Source organism: Dipodomys merriami, unplaced genomic scaffold (assembly GCF_024711535.1).
Source record: "Dipodomys merriami isolate MVZ:Mamm:240054 unplaced genomic scaffold, mDipMer1.0.p SCAF_37, whole genome shotgun sequence".
NCBI classification, from domain to species: Eukaryota; Metazoa; Chordata; class Mammalia; order Rodentia; family Heteromyidae; genus Dipodomys; species Dipodomys merriami.
This window is the reverse complement of record NW_027205270.1, coordinates 3,461,409-3,485,536: the sequence shown is the minus strand read 5'-3', so window position 1 is coordinate 3,485,536 and position 24,128 is coordinate 3,461,409. Positions and strand designations below refer to the sequence as shown.

Sequence of the window (24,128 nt, the reverse complement as noted above, 5' to 3'; positions counted from 1 at the left end):
GAGCCACCTTCCCAGCCCAGAGTATAATGCACCTTGATCAATGTTACCCTTCCATATTTCTCCTCCATCTCTCCTAATCTCATCTATCCCCTCTGGTTACCTGGTTTATGTATTTATTTGGTGGTGGTACTGGGGTTTGAATTCAGGACTTTGTAATTGCTGATTATGTATTATACCACTTGAGCTATACCCATAGTCTAGGAAATTTCCTCGATTTCTTTGTTTTTGTTCTATTTCTGGGGCTTGAGCTCTGGGTCTGACACTCTTGGGTTTTTCACTCAAGGCAGGCTTTTTACCAGCAGGCTCTGCACCAGCACAAAACAACACCCCCCACAAACCCACTGACTACAATGGGAAGCTGTACTAATCTAAATAAACACATTAAAACTGGTGGTTCAGGGCTGGGAAGGTGGCTCAGTGGTAGAGCGCTTGCCTTGCATGCATGAGGCCCTGGGTTTGATTCCTCAGCACCACATAAGCAGAAAAAAAAGCCGGAAGTGATGCTGTGGTTCAAGTGGTAGAGTTCTAGCCTTGAGCTGAAGAGCTGAGGGACAGCGCCCAGGCCCAGAGTTCATGCTCCACGACCGGACCCCCCCCCCCCCAAAAAAAAAAAAAAAGAATGTTGAGGATTTGTTTGCCTGGACTGGCTTTGAATTGTGATTCTCAGATTTCAGCCTCCTGAGTAGGTAGAATTGTAGGTGGGTACCATTGGGTGCCCAGTACAGTCAATGGGTTGTAATTCATTGCTATTATGATTTTATTTCAATGTCAAAATTTGTGCTAGGTTTGGCAAGTGGTCATCCCTGGCTGACTTCTGTGTCTCTATGATGTCTCTATTTTTTTTTAGTACTTTAAAAAAAAAGCTCTTTAAGCTGGGTGCTAGTGGCTCATGCCTGTAATCCTAGCTACTCAGGCGCTGAGATCTGAGGATTGCAGTTCAAAGCCAGCTAGGGCAAGAAGTCCATGAGACTCTTATCTCCAATTAACCACTGAAAAACTGGAAGTGAAGCCGGGCTCTGGTGGCTCACGCCTGTAATCCTAGCTACTCAGGAGGCTGAGATCTGAGGAACCAGGTTCAAAGCCAGCCCGGGCAGGAAAGTTTGTGAGACTCTTATCTCCAATAAACACCTAGAAAACTGGAAGTGGTGCTGTGACTCAAGCGTCAAGCAGTAGAGTGCTCACCTTGAGCTGAAGAGCACAAGGACAGCGCCCAAGCCCAGAGTTCAAGCCCCAGGACCAAAAAACAAAAACAAAAAACTGGAAGTGACACTGTGGCTCAAAGTTGTGGAGCACTAGCCTTCAGCAAAATAAAATTTATCTGGGACAGCACCCAGGCTCTGAGTTCAAGTCCCACAACTGACAAAATAAATAAATAATCAAGTAAACAACTTTATTATTTATTTATTTATTTTGCCAGTCCTGAGACTTGAACTTGGGGCCTGGGCTCTGTGCTTGAGCCTCTCTGTGCTGAAGGCTAGCACTTTACCAGTTGAGCGACAGCACCACTTACAGATTTTTCTATTTATGTGGTACTGAGGAATCAAACCCAGGGCTTCATGGATGCTGGGCAAGTACTCTACCACTAAGCCACATTCCCAGCCAAGTAAACAACTTTATAACACTACATCTTGTACTGTTCTCATCTTGTACTCCATGCAGATAAGGAATGAGAATCAAGTCAGGCCAGGCAGTAGGAACATAAGCCTATGGTTGTAGCCAGGCCACACTAAAGTCATGTCAGATTTGCTAGTAACCATTCCCTGCTGCCATCACCACCCACATCTTGATGTGAGTGTAGCATGAACTCTCTTTGAGTCTTATTAACACTCCAAGATACAAAGTTCAATTGAGAACTTTCATTTGTTGACCTTAGACCCTGGTCTATAAAGGAGTGAGAGAGAAGATAAAGGCTCTCTAGCTGCTATCAACCAATATTCTGTGGAAGACTGTGCAGAAAGAGGAAGATAATTTGAATCCTGCAAGATCCATAACACCTTCCCCAAATACATACATTATAATCAAGAATATACATATACTGACATAATCAAAAGGGGAAAGTTGGTAAGACTTGTACACTAAACCACTGGCCTGCTGGTAAATATTTAACAAAAGATCCCTAGGGTTGAAAAAAAACAGCAGCAATTTGTAATGTCCACTCATTTCTGTTGTGTAAACACTCTAACTACCGCTAGTTCAAGACAGAGCTGTGAAGAGGTGGGAAGTACATACCATTCCTACCACACATGATATAAATAACTCCAAGTGATACTAGTAAGATGTAAGAAAGCCAGGTGCCGGTGGCTCACACCTGTAATCCTAGCACTCTACCACTAAGCCACATTCCCAGCCCCACTTCCATCTTTTTGATGGTTAATTGGAAATAAGATTTTCACACAAATTTGTTTGCCCACGCTGGCTTTGAACCTCAGTCCTCAGATCTAAGCCTCCTGAACAGGCTAGGATTATAGGTGTGATTCTACATACCAAGCTTAATATATGCTTTAATTTATTTTGTTGTAAATTTCTACCTTTTTTTTTTTCAGTCGGTCGTGGGGCTTGACTCAGGACCTGGGTGCTTTCCCGGGCCTCTTTGTGCTCACTTTGAGCCACAGTGCTTAATTTAATAAATCCACAGAGCCAGGTGCCAGTGGCTCATGCCTGTAATCCTAGCTACCTGGGAGGCTGAGATCTGAGGATCGAGGTTCAAAGTCAGCTTGGACTCTTATCTCCAATAAATTATAGAAAACAGGAATTGGTGCTATGGCTCAAATGGCCAAGTGCTAGCCTTGAGCTGAGGAGCTGAGGGACAGTGCCTCAGCCCAGAGTTCAAGCCCCACAACCAACAAAAAACAAACTAAAAAAGATCCACAAGCCAGGCACTAGTGGGTTATATCTATAATTCTAGCTACTCAGGAGGCTGAGATCTTGAGGATCATGGTTTGAAGCCAGCTCAAGAAGGAAAAGTACGGGCTGGGAAGGTGGCTCCGTGGTAGAGTGCTTGCCTTGCATGCCTGAGTCCCTGGGTTCGAATCCTCAGCACCATATAAGCAAAAAGAAAAACCCAGAAGTGGTGCTGTGGCTCAAGTGGTAGAGCGCTAGCCTTGAGCTGAAGAGCTGAGGGACAGAGCCCAGGCCCAGAGTTTAGGCCCCACGACCGGACCCTCCCCCCCCAAAAAGAAGGAAAAGTCCATGAGACTCATCTCCAATTAACCACCCAAAGTCAAAGTAAAGCTGTAGTTCAAATAGTAAAACCTTGAACAAAACAGCTAAGAGACAGGGCCCAAGCCCTGAGTTCAAGTCCTAGTAGTAGCAGTAAACAAATAAATCCACAGAAATTTTGGCTTTTATTTCTCCTTCCTAGGTTGGGAGCACTGTTGACTGGCTTCATTGACCTTAGACACAGTCCCTCTAACTACTTTGCACAAGAAACTGTCAAATTATGTTTTCCAAAATTCTTAACCATAATGTGCACACAATTTAAGAAAGAATTTAAGCTCATCTTCCTTTCAAAGCATCTGATGTGGGGGCTGGGAAGGTGGCTCAGTGGTAGAGTGCTTGCCTTGCATGCATGAGGCCCTGGATTCAATTCCTCAGCACCACATAAGCAGAAAAATCTGGAAATGGTGCTGTGGCTCAAGAGCTGAGGGACAGCGCCCAGGCCCAGAGTTCAGGCCCCATGACTGACAAAAAAAAAAAAAAAATCTGCTCTGGCCTTGCCTAGCAAGTGCAACATCCTGGGTTGGATCCCCATACCAAAAGAAAAGAAAAGACAAAACATCTATTTTAGCTAGCACTGGTAGCTCGTGCCTGTCATCCTAGTTACATCATGAGGACTCAAGGCCAGTTCAAGGCCAATCTGTACTAAAATTCAAAAGACTCTATTGAAAGCAATAAAAAGCTGGACATGACATCAGGAGTCTGTCATCCCAGCAGGGAAGAGTAAATAGGAGGATTATGGTTCATGCTGGCCCAAAAGATGAAAGAAAGAAAGAAAGAACGAACGAATGAACGAACGAAAGAAAGAAAGAAAAAGGAAGGGAGGGAGGAAGAAAGGAAGGAAGGAAGGAAGGAAGGAAGGAAGGAAGGAAGGAAGGAAGGAAAAAAGGAAAGAAAGAAAGAAAGGAAAAAAGGAAAGAAACAAAGAAAGAGCAAAAAAGGTCTGATATGTCAGGCATTGGTGGCTTATGCCTGTAATTCTAGCTATTCAGTAGGCTGAAATCTGAGGATCACAATTCCAAACCAGGCAGGGTAGGACTCGTATCTCCAATTAACCACCAAAAAAGCCAGAAATGGAGCAATGACTTTCAAATGGTAGAGCACAAATCTTGAGCAAAAAAGCTCAGCGTCGGGGCTGGGTAGGTGGCTCAGTGGTTGAGTGCTTGCTTCGCATGCATGAGGCCCTGGGTTTGATTCCTCAGCACCACATAAATAGAAAAGGCCAGAAGTGGCACTGTGGCTCGAGTGGTAGAGCACTAGCTTTGAGCTGAAGAGCTTAGGGGCAGTGTCCAGGCCCAGAGTTCAAGCCCCACGACTGACCAAAAAAAGCTCAGTGTCCAGATTGAATTCAAGTACCAGGACTAGTGCATGCACACATGCATGCACACACACACACACACACACACACACACACACACACACACACACACACACACACACACGATGATGGTGGGACTCAAGTGGTAGGATTCCTGACTTGCAAGCATAAGACCCCCAGTTTAAACCCTAACATCTGCCCCCCGGAAAAAAAAAAAAAAGATTGGCCTTGCGCCAGTGGCTCACACCTGTAACCCTAGCTACTCAGGAGGCTGAGATCTGAGGATCATGGTTCAAAGCCAGCCTAGGAAGAAAAGTCCCTGTGAGACTCTTATCTTCAATTAACCACTCAAAAACTGGAAGTAGCCAGGCTCCAGTGGCTCACGTATATAATCCTAGCTACTAAGAAGTCTGATATCTGAGATCACAGTTCAAAGCCAGCCCCGGTAGGAAAGTCCCTGAGACTTTTATCTCCAAGTAACCACCAAAAAATGGGAAGTGGCAGTGTGGCTCAAGTGGTGGAGTGCTAGCTTTGAGCTGAAGAGCTGAGGACCCAGGCCCAGAGTTCAAACCCCACAGCTGACAAAAAAAAAAAAAAAAACCACAGAAAAAAAGAGCCAAAACAAAAAACCAGACGTGGTGCTGTGGCTCATGTGGTAGAGTGCTAGCTTTGAGCACAAGGAGGCTCAGGAACAGCGCCTAAGCCCTGAATTCAAGCCCTGCAGCTGACAAAAGAAAAAAAAAAAAAAAACAGGTTCTTTTACCTCTTTCCAGGGTAAAAAAATAAATCAGTGTTTTCAAACCCTTCCACAAAGCCCATTCTTACTGTGGGGCAGAGGGTTAAGAGCTAGAGGGAAGGACACGTATGAAGCTCTGGTACCTGCTTCCAGAACAGTATTCTGACTCAAATTAATTTCACATATTCTGGGTAAGATTTTATTGGAAAAACTGCATTCTGAGTTTAAAAATAAACATTAGAAGTAAATTATTTTAGTTTAACAAGTTGGCTTATCTTAATGTCATTCTCAAATTTGCTTGTTTCTTTATTTACTTCAACTAAAGTTTATTAAGCATTTGTTGAGCCAGATTCTGAGACAAAATAGTGGAGAAGACAGATTGTCCTTCCCTGAAGAGCTTACAGTTTAAAGGAATGACAGTGGATCCTAGGGCTTGAACTCAGCCTGGGTGCTCTCCCTTAGCCTTTTCACTTAGGGCTGGTGATCTGCCATTTGAGCCCACAGCTCCACTTTCAGCTTTTTGGTAGTTGATTGGAATATGAGTCTCATAGACTTTCCTGCCTGGGCTGGCTTTGAACCACTGTTCTCAGACCTCAGCCTCCAGAGAAGCAAGGATTTCAGGTGGGGACCATTGGCACTTGACCTGGTAATTGTTAAGAAATGATGCTTTTCCTTGTTTCCTTTTGAGGTTCATCTCAGATACCATGGACTTCATAGCTACCTCTGCTACCTCTGGTGGTATTCAGAGATTCATGCTTGCTACGCTTGTTCCGCAGGTGCTCTATTACTTGGAGCATGCCTCTAGCCCTGTAAAACCTTTGGTCTGCCTTTCCTGTGACTACAGCTCCTTTCTGCATGTTAGAGGATATTTGTTGTTTTTCCTGTCCATCATTTTTGATATACCTACTCCTCTTTCTCTCTTCATCTCTGTCTCTGTCTCTCTGTTTCTGTTTGCCTCTCTCTCTTCCCCACGTTATTGAGTTCTAATTCATCTCCAGGAGTGCACAAATTGACTCAGGTCTGGCCAGCTGGTGCACAGAACTCCCTTATCCACAGTGACTGGTTCAGGTCTAGCCAACCCTCTGGCTACAATGATTGGTTTGGGATGGATGAACAATTCCAAATCGCTCACAGTGAATCACAGACATGTGTAGGAGCCTTGGGCAGCAGACGTTTTCTTTTTAAATTTAAGCTGGAGAAGATGTAGACCTAGGAATTTTGTTATGTTGCGGGAGGTACAGGCAATATGGAGGAAAGCACACTCAGGGGATGTAAAGAAATGAATCGATCCTCCAGGCGCTCAATGCCTCTGGGAAGCCATACTTAAAGCTTGTCCTCTGCACATTTCAGTTCAATACATTGGTACATTTTCTCTTTCTCTGAAGTAATTTTAATTTAGCTTTCCCTGGGTGGGACACTAGCAGCCTCAGCTACCTGAGCCCAGACCTTAAAAGGGCGAAGGCTTTCACCATCTCAATATTAAACGTGTCTCAGCTGCTCTGCTGGGTGACTGAGAAGTTCTAACTTGGACTCCCTCCCAGCTAAAATGTACCTGGCTCCAGCTCAGCTTTTATACAGGAGCCTGGCCCTCTTTCAAGTTCGGCCCAGTAAGTTCTGAAGCCTCCAAGAGAGTCTGCCATTTTTCAGTCTCATCGAGCTTTTGGGGAAGAGGAGGGAACTCTGTTTTTGCAGAAGCAGGGAGTGCTCACCAATCCTGTTTCATCTAATCAGCAGAGCGACTGAGAGAGAGGTAGCCAAAACTGAAGTCATGAAAGCCCTCTCTCTCCTAAGGAACTTAAGGTCTGGGAGTTGAAGCTACTGGTTTCATTTAGAGGAACAAAGGTGTTACACGGGCTCTCTCTTCCACAACTCCAATTAAGAGCCGCTTGGTTTGTGCTAGGTGCTGAACTGGGTATTTTCTTCGCATTCTCATATACAATCCTTGAAGCATCTTCAGGAATAGGGAGAATAACAGTATCACCATAGAACAAAAAAGCCTAATGGTTGAGGCCCGACTCCAGACTCAGTCAATGAAGGAACTGGAGTAAGTCTTGTGGCCCTTCCACAAGGTCAGGTTGCGGTGGAGGGGAGTCCCATGGAGGAGAGAGACCTGTGGGATTAAAGTTGAAATGATCGCTACTGAAGCCGCCTAGGGACGAGGCTTGGCAGGCCTGCGCTGGGCTACAACCGGAGGTGGGCAACGCGCCATCCATGTGACGGCGGGGATTTTCCGCGCGCCCAGGGCCTCGGACTTGACAGGTGGGGGCGGCTGGCGGGGGCGGGGCGTTCTTGACCCCTCCCCATGCCCAGGTAAGGCTTCTGACTCCGGCCGGAAGCCAGGATGCGCCCACGCAGTGCTGGCGGAGCGTTGGGTGCCTTTGGCTCTGGGACTGTGGAGCCCGAGTTGCCGGGCGCCGGCATACTGGTTCGGCGGGCAGGGCCTTCGGCGGGGGTGGAAGAGGAGGGTGCCGCACCCTGCCCAGCCCAGGTGTCGTCTCCGGGGGCGGAGTTTGGGAACCGGGCAGCTGGAGATTCCCAGCTGGACTGGAGGGAGGGAGGGAGGGAGGGCGTCGAGGGACAGAAGCTGGTCAGAGACAGCGCCAGGAAGCACACTGGACGTGCAAAGGTGCCCGGGTAGCCAGCATGTTCTCTCGAAACCACCGGAGCCGGGTGACCGTGGCCAGGGGCTCCGCCCTGGAGATGGAATTCAAACGAGGCCGCTTCCGACTGAGCCTCTTCTGCGACCAGCCCGAGGTGAGCGATTGCGACCTGCTTAGCTCGTTCCCGGCTCCCGCAGACAGCCGGGGCCGCCCCGGCGCCCGCCCTCGCCCGCGCACGCCCAGGGGCGGAGACGCCACCCGTTGGGTCCACCCTGGCCGGAGCTGCGGACTTAAAAAGTGCGGACAGCCTGCACGTGAATCGTGCCAGTGCGGCCTCACGTTTCTAAGGCCTGGTTACGGTGATCTCCCTCTTCTTGGGGCGGGGGGGGGTGTTGGGGAGTCTGGGGTGAGCTCTAATAGAAAATCTCGAAGCTGGATTTCCAAAATAGGTTTGAACGCCAGCTCTTCCCAGACTTCTGCTCAACCCCGGGCGGTGAGCAGCCAGGCATGAGCTCCATACCCTGGGGGTCTTAACCTGGCCACTCGTGGGTTGGTCGATCCTGGCCATCGGCACCTTCTGGGCCTGCCTCTGTCAACCCTTTCAACCCCCAGGCCAGGGCTGAGGCTTTGAACCTCTCCCTAAGGCTTCCCTGAAGGGCAGCACACGTGTGTGTGTGTGTGTGTGTGTGTGTGTGTGTGTGTGTGTGTGTGTGTGTGAACTCGATGGAGTATTTCTCACTGCCAAACTTTCTCCTCCTTTCCTGGGTCTTAAGAGGAGTCCAGCCTCCAGGCTAGGGCCACCACCCATCGGTGGGTGGCCGAACTCTACCGTAACTCACTCGTGTAGGGGGGACGGGAGGGGTGAGGCTGAGTCCCGAGAGGCTGCGTGCGCCGCTGGAGAAGGTGCATTGCCACCTAGCCAAAGCCGCTCCCGCTCCCAAGGTCGGCCCCACACTTGGCCCAGGACTGCCCAATGCCAACCGCTTCTTCCCTCTGGGGCCTGGAAAGGGTTAAGTGAGGTGGCTCTCCCTCGGGCTGGTATTCCAGGCCTGGCTTCTGCCCTTTTCCTCCTGGCTGCCTAGAACAAAGGCCCTTTCACACTCTTGCCCCGTGCCCCAAACTGTCACTGAGTCAGAAGTTAGTGGATTGGGGGAGCGGGCCTTCGTCGGTCTGCCGGACCCTGCGTGGGGGGAGTCGGGCGAGGCCAGGCACCAGGAGGAGTGGCCTGAAAGCCAGTGCCACCCCCTGAGATCTGTCCCGCTGGCCTTCGGGGGCCGGCGCCGAGGAGCTGGGGCGGAGCCACAGCGCCCGCCGGCCCGGGCCGAGTGTGACTTCGTGGGCCAGGGGTAGAGGGGGGGCAAGGCTGCAGCTGGCTGGGACTCGGGGCTGGTTTCCTGTCTGGAAGGGAAGGGGCCCTCCGAGGGGAGCAGGCAGCAGCAGTCAGGCACACCCCTATCCTCCCTTCTGGTGGAAAAGCGAGGTAATCGTGGGGCGGGCTAGATGGGGGCCGAGTTGGAAGGGGTGGCCGGGGGGCAGGGCCACATTACCGACTCACCTCTTTGCCCCACTCTGGGCTCTTCTCTGCTCAAGTGCCTGCTTCTGTCGCTCTTCTTTCTAACTCTTAAACTAAGCCAGAGGCCCCTTTTAGAGAGCTCCAACCTCCCAGCAAACGCTAGGGCTCCGGAGAATCTGCATGAGAAGGTCCCTCCCTGCCCCCTTCCAGCTGTGCCTGCCCCTCACTGCCCTCCGGGCACACAGATTCTCTGTCCACCAGGCCAGGGAGGTGGGCGGGAGCTGGGGAGGGGCCAGAGGGCGAATGAAAAGGCCTTTTTCTTCCACAGCTGGGAGAACAGCTGCCACCAAAGCAAGACTGGACACTGTGTGCCCAGAGCCCCCTCTGCAGCTGGCCTCCCTTCCCAGGACCCCGCTCATCCTCACTTTCCTTTTTTCCCCTTCCTGGATCCTGCCAAGGCCTTGGAACAGCAATAGGAAAGGAAATTTTGTCACTGCAGCCAGAGCGGTCTAACAGGAGCGCAGAAGGGCAGGGGGGGCCTCTGCTTTCTGCTCAAGAGCTGGCCACCTCGCTCAAGACTGGGGGAGTTTTGGAAGGAGGGACTGTAGGACATTACTTACCCACCTTCCCCGGCTCTGGAGGGGTTGATAAGGGAAGGGACTCTGGGGGGCACAGAGATGCAGGACAGATTGCACATCCTGGAGGACCTGAATATGCTCTACATTCGACAGATGGCACAGAGCCTGGAGGTAATGTTTCTACCCCTGGACTACACACTTCTTCCATTTGCGTCCCAGTCTGTCTCAGCCTTGCCTGTCCCTAGTGGGGGTGGGCACAGGGGCTTACCCAAGGCAGGGAGAGGGACAGGTAGTTCTGTTTGTTAGGACTTCCTAGCAGTGTGTGGACCTGGGCCCATTTTCACCCATAAGAACATGTAAATTGAAAGCAGGGTCTCCACACCAATTTTGGGAAGCTCTGTGGGTGGTTGTAGATGTCCTGGGACCAGGACTCCCTTGAGGGAAAGGATGAAAAGAGGAGTTCAGCATGGGAAAGCTTTGAAGGAAGGATGTAGCCTTGCTAGAGAAGAGAAAGGAAATGCTGAGCCAGGAGTAAATACTTCTTCAGGCCCTGGAGATTGCCTGGAGTTATTTATTCACCTACTTATTTGTGGTGGTTGATCTCAAATATATGTATTGAACACCTACTGTGTACCAAGCTCCTTTCCATAGCATGGGACACATCAGCAAACAAAACAAGAAAGGTCAATTCTTGTGGAAGAATGGATAATAATCATGTAAACACATAACAAATGTGATATTTGTTAGTGAAAATATGGTGAAAACAGGAATGTAATCAACATCATGTTGAAAGGCAGCAGGAGATGTGGAAATCTGGAAGAATTTGGAGATGATTGGATCTGATGATTGGAAGGAAGGCATTCCAGATAGAGGGCATAGCAAGGGCAAATGCCCTGAGATGAGGATGAGGTTGATGCTTTTATGGGAGTGAAGGTAAGCCAGTGTGATTAATATGTAATTGGATTTGAACTTATGGGCAGGGCTAGATCTTACAGGCTGGAATACCATGGTAAAGTTCTCAGATTGTACTTTAGGTATGATGTGCTATTGAAGGTTTTTTTTGTTTTGTTTTGTTTTGGGTCCGGTCGTGGGGCCTGAACTCTGGGCCTGGGCACTGTCCCTCAGCTCTTTAGCTCAAGGCTAGCACTCTACCACTTGAGCCACAGCACCACTTCCGGCTTTTTCTTTTTGCTTATGTGGTGCTGAGGAATCGAACCCAGGGCCTCAGGCATGCAAGGCAAGCGCTCTACCACTGAGCCACCTTCCCAGCCGTTATTGAAGGGTTTTTAAGTGAAGGAAAGACTAGTCAATGGTTTTTAAAGTCATTTAAAACCATTAGACGAGTAAAGAATAAACTGGGTGGTGGAAAGAGGATTGGGGGAAAAGGTATGGCAAGAAAAGTAGTGAAAGGGGGCTGGGAAGGTGGCTCAGTGGTAGAGCACTTGCCTTGCATGCTCGAGGCCCTGGGTTCGATTCCTCAGAACCACATAAGAAAAAAGCCGGAAGTGGCGCTGTGGCTCAAGTGGTAGAGTGCTAGCCTTGAGCTGAAGAGCTGAGGGACAGCGCCCAGGCCCAGAGTTCAGGCCATGACCGGACCCCCCCCAAAAAAAGACCACCAGGTGGGTGGGTGTTCATGTTGTAGTCATGAGGGAGTAGATTAAAGTGTTTAAGCCAGACACTGGTCGTTCATGCCTGTAATCCTAGTTACTTAGAGGGCCTAGATTTGAGGATTTTGGTTCAAAGCCAGTCCTGGCAGCAAAGTTCATAAGACTCTTACTTCCAATTAGCCACTAAAAACCTGGAAGTGTTGCTCTGGCTCAAGTGGTAGAATGCTAGCTTTGAGCACGAAAGCTCAAGGACAGTACCCTGGCCCTGAGTTCAAGCCCCAGTACTGGCACACAAATACATGTTTGTTTATGATGAAGAATGATGGAAAGGGTGATTTTAAATGGTGGTGATCAGAAGCTGCCTGTGCGGCCCCTGTTCCACTCCCTGGACCAGAGTGAATCTAGCTAGTCCAATTATGGGGCCAGTGAGCCTAGATAGTGCCTCAGACTCCTTCTTGGTGTAGCCTTTGCATAAACTGTGCAGGTTGTACCTTCTCATAGTGCCAGTCCTGGTCTGGTTTCTGCTGCATCGGGATGGAACACTCTAATGTGTTTGCCTAGGGAAGGTCACCTTTATTTTGCAGAAAGATGCTAAATGAGTTGAGATTCTGACATTACACAAGTTGTCCTGTATTTGTACATCAGATAAAATCTATTACCATCCCTAGTCCTCTGTACTGTCTGTTACTAGTTACATCTGCACACAATCAATCTTAATTTTACTTAGTTAAAATTAAAACTGGTCTGGGCTCTAGTGGCTGATACCTGTAATTCTAGCTACTCAGGAGGCAGAGATCTGAGAATCTTGGCTTGAAGCTAGCCTGGGCAGGAAAGTTTGTGAGCTTCTTATCTCCATTTAACCACTAAAATGCCAGAAGCAGAGCAATGGCTCAAGTGGTAGAATGCTAGCTTTCAGTGAAAAAGCTAAAGGACATGGCCCAGGCCTGGAGCTCAAGCCTCAGTACACACACACACACACACACACACACACACACACACACACACACACGCCTCAGTACACACACACACACACACACACACACACACACACACACACACAAGGTGGGTATGGTGGCCAATACCTGTAATCCCAGGAGGATCCACCATTATGGATCAGCCTGGGAAACGCAGCCCTTATCTTAAAAAATAATAAATAAATAAATTAATGGGCTGGGAAGGTGGCTCAGTGGTAGAGTGCTTGCCTCCCATGAATAAGGCCCTGGGTTCGATTCCTCAGTACCACATAAGCAGAAACAGCTGGAAGTGGCACTGTGGCTCAAGTGGTAGAGAAGTAGTCTTGAGCTAAGGAGCTGAGGGACAGCGCCCAAGTCCAGAGGTCAAGCCCCACACCCGACCAAAAAAAAAATTAAATTAACATTTAGTTCCTCAATTGCTCAAAGTATATATCATGTGCTAAGATGGTTACTGAATATTTCTATCATCAAAGAATGTTTCATAGAAGGGTTGGTCAGATTATATAAACAGAATATATAAATGTTTAAATTTTGCCCTAGACCTCCTCCCCATCCCCCAGGTTTATTATTATTCTCTCTATTGGAGGTCTGCCTAAGATCTAAGGCAAAAGAGGGGCTTAGTTTTTACTATGGGCAACTTTCCTATAGCCACAGGCTGAGGAGATTGTGTTCTTTTTCCTCAAATCCAGCAAGCCCTCAAAAGAGAGAATGATTAACATTTCCAGGAATGATGATAAGCTAGTTCTGGAGGAGTAAATCCAAGAAGACATTTTGGAGGAGATGACAAGTTGAAAGTACAGGGAGGGGAAGTTTATTTTTAAACATGTGCTAGGCTAGGTAGAGCAGTTGTTGCCATTTAATGTTCACAAAATACCTGGACACATGGGCTGGGAAGGTGGCTCCTTGCATGCATTAGGCCCTGGTTTCGATTCTCAGTACCACATAAACAGAAAAAGCCAGAAGTGGCCCTGTGGCTCAAGTGTGCTAGCCTAGCTGAAGAGCTGAGGGACAGTGCCCAGGCCCAGAGTTCAGGCCCCACGACGACCACCACCAACAACAAAAAAACCTGGACACAGACTGATACTCCGGAGCTTAGATGCTCACAGCTTCCCAGGGAAATGAACTTAGGCTTTGTTGAAGATTCAGAAAGGCACAGAAGGTGGTGAGAAGCAGAGCAGGAAGTCTGGGAAGGGTGGGGATGTCTACAGAGGGTCTAGTATGTTCTGGGGCTTCTGCCCATGACTCCTCCTCTTTCTACCCCAAGGGATCTGACCCTGGTCCCGCTGAGACTCAACTGCTTTTTCCCAGGAAATGCTGTCTATGTTTGGGGACCATGTAGGGTCAGGTTGGGGAGGAAGCAACAAGGAATGTTCCCTGGGGTAAGGAGATGACAAAGCAGAAGATCCCAGAACCTGAGTGCGCTTCTGAGATTCTCTATACAAAAGGCTGGGAGCCAGTTTTCTAAGGCACTGCTGACCCTGAGTCCTGGGAGAGTGGGTTTGAGGCTGGAAGGTGGTGGGCAAATGGGCTAGACGCGTGGGCCCCATGCTGCATCTAGAGCCATCTCTGGGGCTCCAGTGAGCCCATTTCATATAGCCCCCCACCAGCTTTGCCCCTTCCCCAGCAAGGGGTCACCTTGGACTGGTCCCGCGCCTCCCTAAGGGCCCAGCGCCCTTTCCAAGGTGATGCGGACGCTCCCTAAGGTCCTGTGCAACCGCAAGGGCCAGGCTCCTGGAGGGGCTGTGGGCGTCCGGAGCCCCACAGCCACTCTCGCGGCAATTGGGATCTGATGTCACCCGCGCCCTGAGCGAGCGCCGCAGGCGGAGGCGCTACAGATGCTGCACTGGCGCTGGGCTGCTCAGATTCCCCGCGGCTGCGGCCCTCGGGCCCCAGCGGGCTCCGCGGGCTAGTGCTGCTCCCTGGAACCCCTGTGCCACACGGAGCAATGGACAGGGCTAGGGAAGGATCCGTGAGTGCTTGGACTGGGGCTAGGCTAGCCGGGAGGGACTTGAGGATGCCACTGGCTTCCTGGTTCTCTTTGGAGTTAATGTATGGGGGCGGGGGTACTTAGGGTAGAAACAAACGGGATATAAAGTGGGGTAGGGGTTGGCAATCAACGATGCTTAGCAGAGGTAGAACCCTGCTGCCGACAGACAAAGCTAGACTGGGAGGGGCCATGCCAGCTGGGTGGGCTTCCAGGAGGAGGGTCACTTTGCGACGGGGTTGCTTGTTTTGGGAGATGGATGGTGGATAGTGTTGAAGATGCTGACAGTCCAGCCAAACACATTGGCTCAGAAAACACTGAAGGAAGAAGTTGCAGGCAGGCTGGCCAAGGCTTTTTGGAAGAGGTGCTCAGATCTTGGACACTTGAAGGCTGGAACCACCAGGGAACAGAAGGCGACCTGGGATGAGGGATCAGGTCTGAATGGGTCACATTCACTGTCCTCTTCCAACTGGATGTCTCCACTTGCCTATGTCCTGTCCCATCTGTTTTCCACCTCCTCTTGGAAGCCACCTGGGATCACCTCAGCCAGAAACAAACAGGGTCTATTTCCTGGGAGTGCATTTATGCCATGACAAGGCACATCTGGAGCAGCCATTAATGTCTACAGCTCTCCTTTCCCAGCTGGACAGCACGGGGATGGATGCTCCAGTATTCATTGGGTAAAATCTACTCCTGCCAAAAGTAGCATTGTGGTGAAAACCAGCATTCCTATCACTTATATATACTGTGTGCTCGGCTTTGTGCAGAGTGTTTTACAGCCTGTGAGTCCTCACAATTCTAGGATGTGGGGACTATTTCCATCTCCATTTTATAGGTGGAAAAACAAAGGCTTAGAGGAGCTGGGTAATCTATCCGGTGCTTTTTAAGTACCACTACTTCTCTTTCTTGGTGCTTTTCCCAGGACCTCTTCTTTGACCCCTAGGCATGACCTGTCCAGCTCCTCACTCTTAAACCACTTATTTTCTCATTCCAATTCTTCACTCTGACCTTATCTCCCAAGCTCAGAGGGCTAGAACACACAGAGGATGTCCTATTTGGAAGTGCATATAGGGTTTTGTGCGGCATAAATGAAGATTTATGGGAGCATACCACTTTATATGTGTCTTCACTGTTCCCCTAAATCTCTTTTCCCATCCAGGTTCCCAGGATCACAAACTTTGGTGACTAAGTATGCACACCTGTGTATCTGTACATGAAAATATACACACATAAGTACATATATCACACATGAATTATAGCTTGTATGATATTGTTCTTTTCTCATGCTACAGATTTTGGAGTGTTTGTTTGTTTGTTTTGTTGGTGGTGGGGCTTGAACTCTGGATCTGGGTCTGTCCCTCAGCTCTTCAGCTCTTCAGTTCAAGGTGAGCACTCTACCACTTGAGCCACAGCACCACTTCCAATTTTCTGGTGGTTAACTGGAGATAAGAGTCTCACGGACTTTCCTTCCCGGGCTGGCTTTGAACCACAATTCTCAGATCTCAGCCTCCTGAATAGCTAGGATTACAGGTGTGAGCCACCTGTGCCTGGCTTGAGTTTTTAAAAATCTGTATACATATGTCTAACTTATTCTTTAATTTCCGCAATATTACATGGTAGAGATGTTGTAACTTACTTAACCAATGTCCTACTGAAGGGCTTTAACTCCTTTAGACTAATGGTTAAGCTGGTACTGGTAGCTCACACATGTAAACCAAGCTAGTTAGGAGGACAAGATTTGAGTATTGCAGTTTGAGGCTAACCTGAAAAATCTAAGAGACTCTTGCCTCCAATTAGCCAGCAAAAAAATGGAAGTGGAGGTGTAGCTCAAGTGGTAGAGTGCTAGCATTGAGCAAAAAAGCTAAGTAAGAGCCTGAAGCCCTGACTTCAAGCTCCAGTACTGGTACTAAAATAAAATAATTTTAAAAACAATGAAACAATGTTGGGTGAATATTTTTATACATATGGCTTTGTCTACTTAAATATGTTAACTATATCTGTAAAATAAACTTAGTTATTAGATAGTTAGAAGAAAGGATATACAAATCCAAATTGTGTTCAAAAGAGGCAGAAGGAATTTGTATTCCTAAACATCAAATGAATAAGAAGACTATTTCTATAGGGCTTTTCTGATTATTCTTGAGCAGTTTTGGGTGAGATCAAGGCTTGTTTTTTTCTTTTTTAAGTTTTGTTTTGCAATAGGATCTTCACTGGGTAGCTCAGACTAGATTAGAACTTTAAGCAGGCTTTGAACAGGCTGGCTTCAAATATGAGATCCTCCTGCATCAGCCTCTGGAGTGCAGGTATTGCAGGAATGAACCACCATATCTGGCTCTATACTTGCTCTTGAATTGCATAAACCATTAGCCTTATGTCAGTTTTTCGTAAACTTGGGGACTGGGAAAGGGGTGTGCTTTCGTCTGTTCCCTGACTGACATTTCCTTTCCATCATTCCCTGGCTAGGACACAGAGTTGCAGAGGAAGCTAGACCATGAGATCCGGATGAGGGAAGGGGCCTGCAAGCTGCTGGCAGCCTGTTCCCAGAGAGAGCAGACTCTGGAGGCCACCAAGAGCCTGCTGGTGTGCAACAGCCGCATCCTAAGCTACATGGGCGAGCTGCAGAGGCGCAAGGAGGCCCAGGTGCTGGGGAAGACCAGCCGGCGGTGAGCACGGGGAGGCAAGGCCTCAGTGGGAGCAAGAGGCTTTCCAGGTGATGGTGTTACAGCAAAAGCTACAGTGTGGACCACCCTGCAGACCACCTCCTTGGGAAGGCCTGTGTGGGGAATGGAGGACACTTTGGAGTTTTTCCACTGTGGTATATTATCTAGAGTAGCTAGGGCTGGCTGGACTCAGTAAAGCTCATTTGGGAGCTCTATGGGAGCTGAAAGTCTAATGGATGGCGAGTCAAGCAAAAGCATTCATTTGCTAAGTCTTACCTGGGATCTGATAAGTCTGGCTTGCTAGCTTCTGGAAAACTAATTTTCTCAAAGCCAGTTCACCAAATGGCCAATTTGTTAAATGACCAACTTACAACAATTGACAATAGTTTGTTATACCTGAGATCTACCATCAGAAGCAGAAATCAGGAAAACAAATCATTAAAAAACCCACTTAAAGGAAAGCTACCCATTCGTATAAATTAGATCACACATTCTAAGAGGGTTTAGCTGCTGAATATGAAACACAGTACCCTGATGGTAGACTCTGCTCATCTGACACACCCACTGTGAAGTGGCTCAGGGGATGCTGTGACAACTGGCCATTTTGGGTAAGTTGCCATTTGGAGAATTGACTTCTGGCAAAGCAGTCTCCCTCATGGAGAGATCGTCCCAGCTCCTCACTTATAGTGCCAGCCATGGTGGCTGAATCAAAGGCAGGTGCTAGCTTACCATGGAGCTAACAGAAGATGAAGCAGACTCTACAGCTGTCCCTTGTAGCTAAGGGGCCAGTAGGCACGGAGGGCAGCTGCTTCTGGGCATATGCTGCCTCCTCAGGTGGCCAGCCAGCGGCACTGCTCTGCCTGGGTCACCTCACAAGAAGGTGTGAGGTCCAACCCAACTCCTGGAATCCAAATATACTTCTATCAGTGCCATATCACTAAGACAGAAAGTATATGAGTGCCATGATAAATAAGTATGGACAGACTGGCTGTCACCTTTGGAGATGGACACAGGCTCAGAGAATCCCAGTGACGGGTGTGGAGGGGAGGATGCTGCATATGTGGAGCTCTAGGGAGCCCCAGGCACTGGGAAGGTGCCACTTACCTAGTCATGAAGGTATATGAGAAATCAAACTTGGAAGGAGGGGCAGTGGAGAGGACAAGGGGACTATAGTGAATGGAATAAAAATGTTCCCTACTTGTGATATGTGTGTGTGTGTGTGTATACATATATACATATATATGTTTTTTTTTTGCTAGTCTTGGGGCTTGAACTCATGCCTGGGCACTGTCCCTGAGCTTCTTTTTGCTCAAGGCTAGCACCCTATCAATCAAGCTGCAGCACCACTTCTGGCTTCTTCTGTGTACGTGGTACTGAGGAATCAAACCCAGGGCTTCATGCATGCTAGGCAAGCACTCTACCACTAAGCCACATTTCCAGCCCTTGTGCTATTTTTATCTCATCAAACATTGGTCAAATTATATTCTGGCTGACCTAGTTGCACTTCTATATCAAAGAAGAAATGAAGCTGGGGGTGGTAGTGCATGCTTGTAATCCCAGGATTCCGGGGGCTGAGGCAGAGGATCTGGAGTGTCTTGAAACCCAGCAAACCTCTGGGTTCTGGCAACAACTCACCATCAAAGTCCCTCAGTCCCATGACAAGCCTGGCTAGAGACCTCTGGGCTGGGACTCTGGGACCAGAGAGCTCCAGAGCCCTTGGGAACCAGAGCAAGGGAAGGGGAAGACTGTGTGTGGAGTCTAGGCCAGGACCTGGTGATCTACCCACAGGCCTTCTGACAGCCGGCTGCCTGCTGAGCGCACCCCATGCCGAGGCCGGGTCTGCATCTCTGGTAAGAAGCAGTTGCCCCAGCTGCTAGCTCCCCTCATCTGGCCATGTCATCTCCTCAACCCCTTTTCCTACCCCTCTGCCCCTTAGACCTCCGGATTCCACTCATGTGGAAGGACACAGAATATTTCAAGAACAAAGGTGGTGAGTTCCACACCCTGGGAGTGCCCCTGAAGTTAAAGGTTCTTGTGGCGAGTATGTATACACACACACACACACACACACACACACACACACACACACACACACACACACACACACACACACACACACACACACACACACACACACACACACACACACACACACACACACACACACTCCATACCCCCGATATGTACGTATGTATGTATGTATGTGTGTATATTCAGACCTGCACCGCTGGGCTGTGTTCCTGCTGCTGCAGCTAGGGGAACAGATTCAGGACACAGAGATGATTCTGGTGGACAGGACCCTCACAGACATCTCCTTTCAGAACAATGTGCTCTTGTGAGTATCACAACTCCTCCTTTCTCCACTCTGCTCCAGTCTCCCATAAGGCAATTTGGGGTAGGGACATGGAAGAGGAGGAGGAAGATGGGTACCTGGTTTTCTTGGTGTAGCTTCAGTACTTGTATCCCATCTTTTACTGTGTGCCCGTCCTGTGACCACATTCTTTGTCCTTCTGTACCTCTGCAGCACTGAAGCAGGGCCAGACTTTGAACTGCGGCTGGAGTTGTACGGGGCTTGTGTGGATGAAGAAGGGGCTCTGGCTGGTGCTCCCAAGAGGCTTGCTACCAAGCTCAGCAGCTCTCTGGGTCGCTCCTCAGGGAAGCGTGTCCGAGCATCACTGGACAGTGCTGCAGGCTCGGCAAGCAGTACCATCCTGCTACCCACTCCAGCTGTGGGGTAAGATCTACACCACCCTCACTACTCTCAGCTTCTGTGTCCTGCCCACAGGTGGCCTTTGAGCTGTGTTGAACATCACAGCCCACTTTGCACTGTTGCTAGCACACGCTTATACGTCATGGCTGGAAGGCATTCTGGCATACCTTAGAGCTGGGCCTAAGCCAATCCTCAAGACCAATAGGAAGGCAGAGGAAGTCAAGCTCTGGGCTTTTAACTATTCTTGATTTTAGATAGATGTACACATACACAACAGAGGTCCCTAGTTGGAACAGGGTAGACTGGGCTTGTGGTAGAGGCATCCGGAGGTACTAATGGAATCACAGACTCTGAGGAGCTATAAACTACTGGCAGCTTACATCTTTTCTTTTTCCTTGTGCCAGTACTAGAGCTTGAACTTAGAGCCTGGGTGCTGTTCCTTAGCTTTTTTTCAAGCTAATGCTCTACCACTTGAGCCACAGCTCCACTTCCATCTTTTTGGCGGTTAATTGGAGATAAAGAGTCTTATGGACTTTCCTGCCTGGGCTGGCTTCAAATTGTAATCCTCAGATCTCAGCCTCTTGAGTAGCTAGGATTTCAGGTGTGAGCCACCAGTACCTGGCTTTTACTGGCAAGTTTCTTAATATCTGTAAGCCTTAAGTTGACTCATCTAGTAAGTGAAGATGTCATCAACATCACAGGGCTGTCAAGGGAATACAGTTGGCATAACATATGTAATGCACAGATCCTTCAAGTTCCATAGTGTGATGAACAGTTAAAATTCACTCCAACCAGATGGGGAGGCGAGCTAGTTTTCTATGCTCAGCTCTCAGAGCTCCTGTTATGGAAAATATGAACTGATGCTTCCTCCTTTTTCCTCTAGAGGTCCTCGTTACCACCTCTTGGCTCACACCACACTCACTCTGGCTGCAGTACAAGATGGGTTCCGTACACATGACCTCACTCTTGCCAGTCATGGTATGTGTGTGTAGGGGGAGGGGGCACTGGTGATGGCAAGAGGGAACATGACATGTCACGTCCCTTACTCATTCCGCACCCTCACCCTGCATTTCCTCCTGCCCTAGAGGAGAATCCTGCCTGGCTGCCCCTTTATGGTAGTGTGTGTTGCCGTCTGGCAGCTCAGCCTCTCTGCATGACCCAGCCCACTGCCAGTGGTACCCTCAGAGTGCAGGTGAGGGGGCTCTGAGGAGTTAAAGGGAACAGGAAAGAGGCAAAGGCAAGCTGAATCACCTAGGGCTATTGAAAAATGAAGATGTGGGTGGGTGACGTGGGCATGGAAAGACCAGAGAGGGACAGGAAGGGGGTGGGCAAAAGGGGCAGGCTGTCAGTGGGGGATTGGGAAGGAGGTGCTGGGGAGTATATTCCCCCCAGGAAACACGGAGTCATTTATGCAGCAAGCTGGGGAGCTACAGAACGGGGCACAAGTGTATGGAGTCCTGAAAGGCACAAATCTCTTCTGTTACCATCGACCCGAGGATGCAGACACTGGGGAAGATCCGCTGTTGACTATTGCAATCAACAAGGTGATGGGTCCCCTAGTGGTGAGGCCATTGGGGGCCTGGGCTTAGGTGCCTCTGCTTCAGGCCCTAAGAGAGTGGAGGCAGACCTCAGAGACAGGGAAGCTGGCTTCCTGCCTTAACATCACACCCTGCTTCAGAGCCAAGGATGCAGAGGGGTCCTTACTGCTCTACCCCCCAGCAGCACTAGAAAGGTCACCTTGCTTACTCACCATCTTCAGCCACTTCAGCGTCTCAGAGAATTCTACTATCAGTTTCGGACTTTGAGTCCTCTTTCCGAGTTTCCTTCAGCTTGTTATTTGTATCTATGTTACCATTTGCTGCTCTTCTCTCCTTACCCAGGTCTAATTGCATTTCTTTGCGTCCTAGTCCTTTTGTTGGCTTTCCTGCCCACTGTGTTTTGATTCTGTTTTGCCTTTTTTTGGTGCTTGGGATCAAAATCAAAATGCCGGGCAGGTGCTTTATCATCAAGGCACACCCCAGGTCCCTACCTATGTTTTGAACTACTGGAAACCGTGGCCTTGGTGCCCATCTCTGTCCCTCTTTCCCTTCTCAACCTACTCCTCCTTCACTGACTAGGCATGGACTGTCTCTTCCCCAGCCTTTTCTTGCCATTTAGGAGGCAGATGTGAAGGGTCAGAGAAAGCCTATAGCACTTCCTTCTAGGAAGGGATGACCTCATTGCCTCACGTCACTGCTGAGTTCTCTGACCAAGAAGGAGCGGGAAGTAGCCCACTTATTCCTCTTCTAGGAGACACGGGTCCGGGCAGGGGAGCCAGACCAGGCCCCTGGACGGCCCCTCACCCTTAGCATCAGTAACCAGTATGGGGATGATGAGGTGACACACACCCTTCAGACAGAGACTCGGGAAGCCCTGCAGAACTGGATGGAGGCACTGTGGCAGCTTTTCTTTGACATGAGTAAGAGAGAACGGGGCTGGGTTGAACCTTTGGGAGAAAATGAGGGTTTTGATTTTGGTTTGGCACTCATGGCTCATGCCTGTAATCTTAGCTCCTCAGGAGGCTGAGACTTGAGAATCATGGCTCAAAGCCAGCCCAAACAGACAAATTTGAGAGACTCTTACCTCTAAATAACCAGTAAAAAGACAGAAATGGATGTGTGGTTCAAGTGGTAGAATGCCAGCTAAGAGAGAAAAAGCTAAGAGAGAATGTGTTATTTTTTGTTTTCTTTTACAAATGGAAGAAAATGTATCAAGAGAGAAGGCAACCTGGCCCTCTAACAGTTAGTGCTCTTCCTGCAGGCCAGTGGAAGCAGTGCTGTGATGAAGTCATGAAAATTGAAACTCCTGCTCCCAGGAAGCCCCCTCAAGCACTGGCCAAGCAGGGGTCCTTATATCATGAGATGGGTGAGTGAGAGGAAGGAATACTTAGGGAACCTGGCGGGAACTGGGCTTGGGGGCTTTAAGGGAACCCAGATAATGGAAACAAAGTGCACCTTGGGCTAAGGCAGATCTCTGGGGACCCAAGTCCCACCCAGTCCTATTATATTCCTTTCTCCTCTCCAGTTCTTCTTAGAACTACCTCCTCTAAAGCTCACCACCACTGCCCCCCCCAAAAAAAAACAACCCCAAAAGGTTCATTTCATGAAATTGTTTCCTAATTTCTTCTTTTCTGTTTCCCTTTCTGCATGCGGATTGCTGTCTCTTCCTCTGACCTCTCACTTGCCTGGCACCGCTTTCATTTTTCCTCCTCTTTTCCTGGTTTCTTCACCTACTTCTGCTCCCCTCTACCCTGAATCCCACAGTCTTATCAGAGCCTATGGCCTCAGGGAGCCCAGGTGAAGGGCTGCTCCTACAGGATAACGCAATCTCGGCTGAGATCCGGGCTTTGCTTTCCTCCTATTACAGTGACAGGTGATGAGCAGGGCTTGGGTGGGCCTGGGGCCTGAGCTCTGACTAGCACCCTCCCCTCAACCCCTTCCTGATGCCACAGCTATTGAGCCGCTGGATGACATCGCAGCGGTGACAGACATCCTGGCCCAGCGGGAGGGCGCAAGGCTGGAGTCGCCCCCACCCTGGCTAGCTATGTTCACAGATCAGCCTGCCTTGCCTAGCCCCTGCTCACCTGCCTCAGTGACCCCAGCCCCATCTTGGACCCACCCTATGCCCTGGGGGAGACCTCGGACCTTTTCCCTGGATGCTGTCCCCTCAGACCACTCCCCTGGGGCTTCTCGCTTGGCTGCCCCCCTCCCTAATCAGCGGTCCCCACAGTCCAGAGGCCTCTGCAGCAGCAAAGGCCCATTCCGAACTTGGCTGCAGTCACCAGTGTGAGGCCAAGGTGCTGACAACAGGATCTGGCCAGAAAAGAAAATGACCTATGTACAGTTGGGCTCTGGATCTGGCACTGCCTGCAGCAAGTTAGCCAGCTTGGCCTTCTCTTCCTCTCCTGGACTAGGGGTAGGTGGGGAGAGAGAACAGAAGCTGCTCTTAAGCTGTGGTTGCCATGGTACCGAGGGAAGCTCATTACTGGAGTTAGCTGGGACCCTCTAAACCCTTCCTGGGGAAAAAAACTGGAAAATTACTGCCCTACCTCCCTGCACTAACCAGCTTTGAGGATGGCACTGAAGAGCCCTGGGAGAAAATGTACCTCCTTTGTGACTCTTACACACCATTAAAGTTATTTAACAGCTGCCTCCATCTGGTTCCTGAGTGCAGGCTGCCTCTCTCCAAGAGGT

The 24,128-nt window shown here is 49.3% G+C and overlaps 1 protein-coding gene across 8 annotated transcripts; it reads left to right on the top strand.

Annotated features, from left to right (window-relative positions):
• The first annotated feature begins 7,840 nt into the window (after positions 1-7,840).
• On the top strand, positions 7,841-24,083 carry Rtkn (rhotekin). 8 transcript variants are annotated; one of them, XM_069989036.1, is made up of 12 exons: positions 7,841-8,024; positions 16,990-17,189; positions 18,975-19,036; positions 19,123-19,176; positions 19,404-19,521; positions 19,711-19,920; positions 20,780-20,874; positions 20,982-21,088; positions 21,312-21,440; positions 22,186-22,354; positions 22,696-22,800; positions 23,387-24,083. In XM_069989036.1, exons 1-12 carry the CDS (start codon positions 7,914-7,916, stop codon positions 23,722-23,724), a joined length of 1,698 nt encoding a protein of 565 aa, XP_069845137.1. In that variant the 5' UTR covers positions 7,841-7,913; the 3' UTR covers positions 23,725-24,083. The 8 variants fall into 8 exon arrangements, with proteins under 8 accessions (XP_069845137.1, XP_069845141.1, XP_069845144.1 ...); XM_069989040.1 differs by lacking the exon at positions 23,387-24,083 and adding an exon at positions 23,199-23,379; XM_069989043.1 differs by lacking the exon at positions 7,841-8,024 and adding an exon at positions 9,332-9,350.
• The last annotated feature ends 45 nt before the right edge of the window (positions 24,084-24,128 follow it).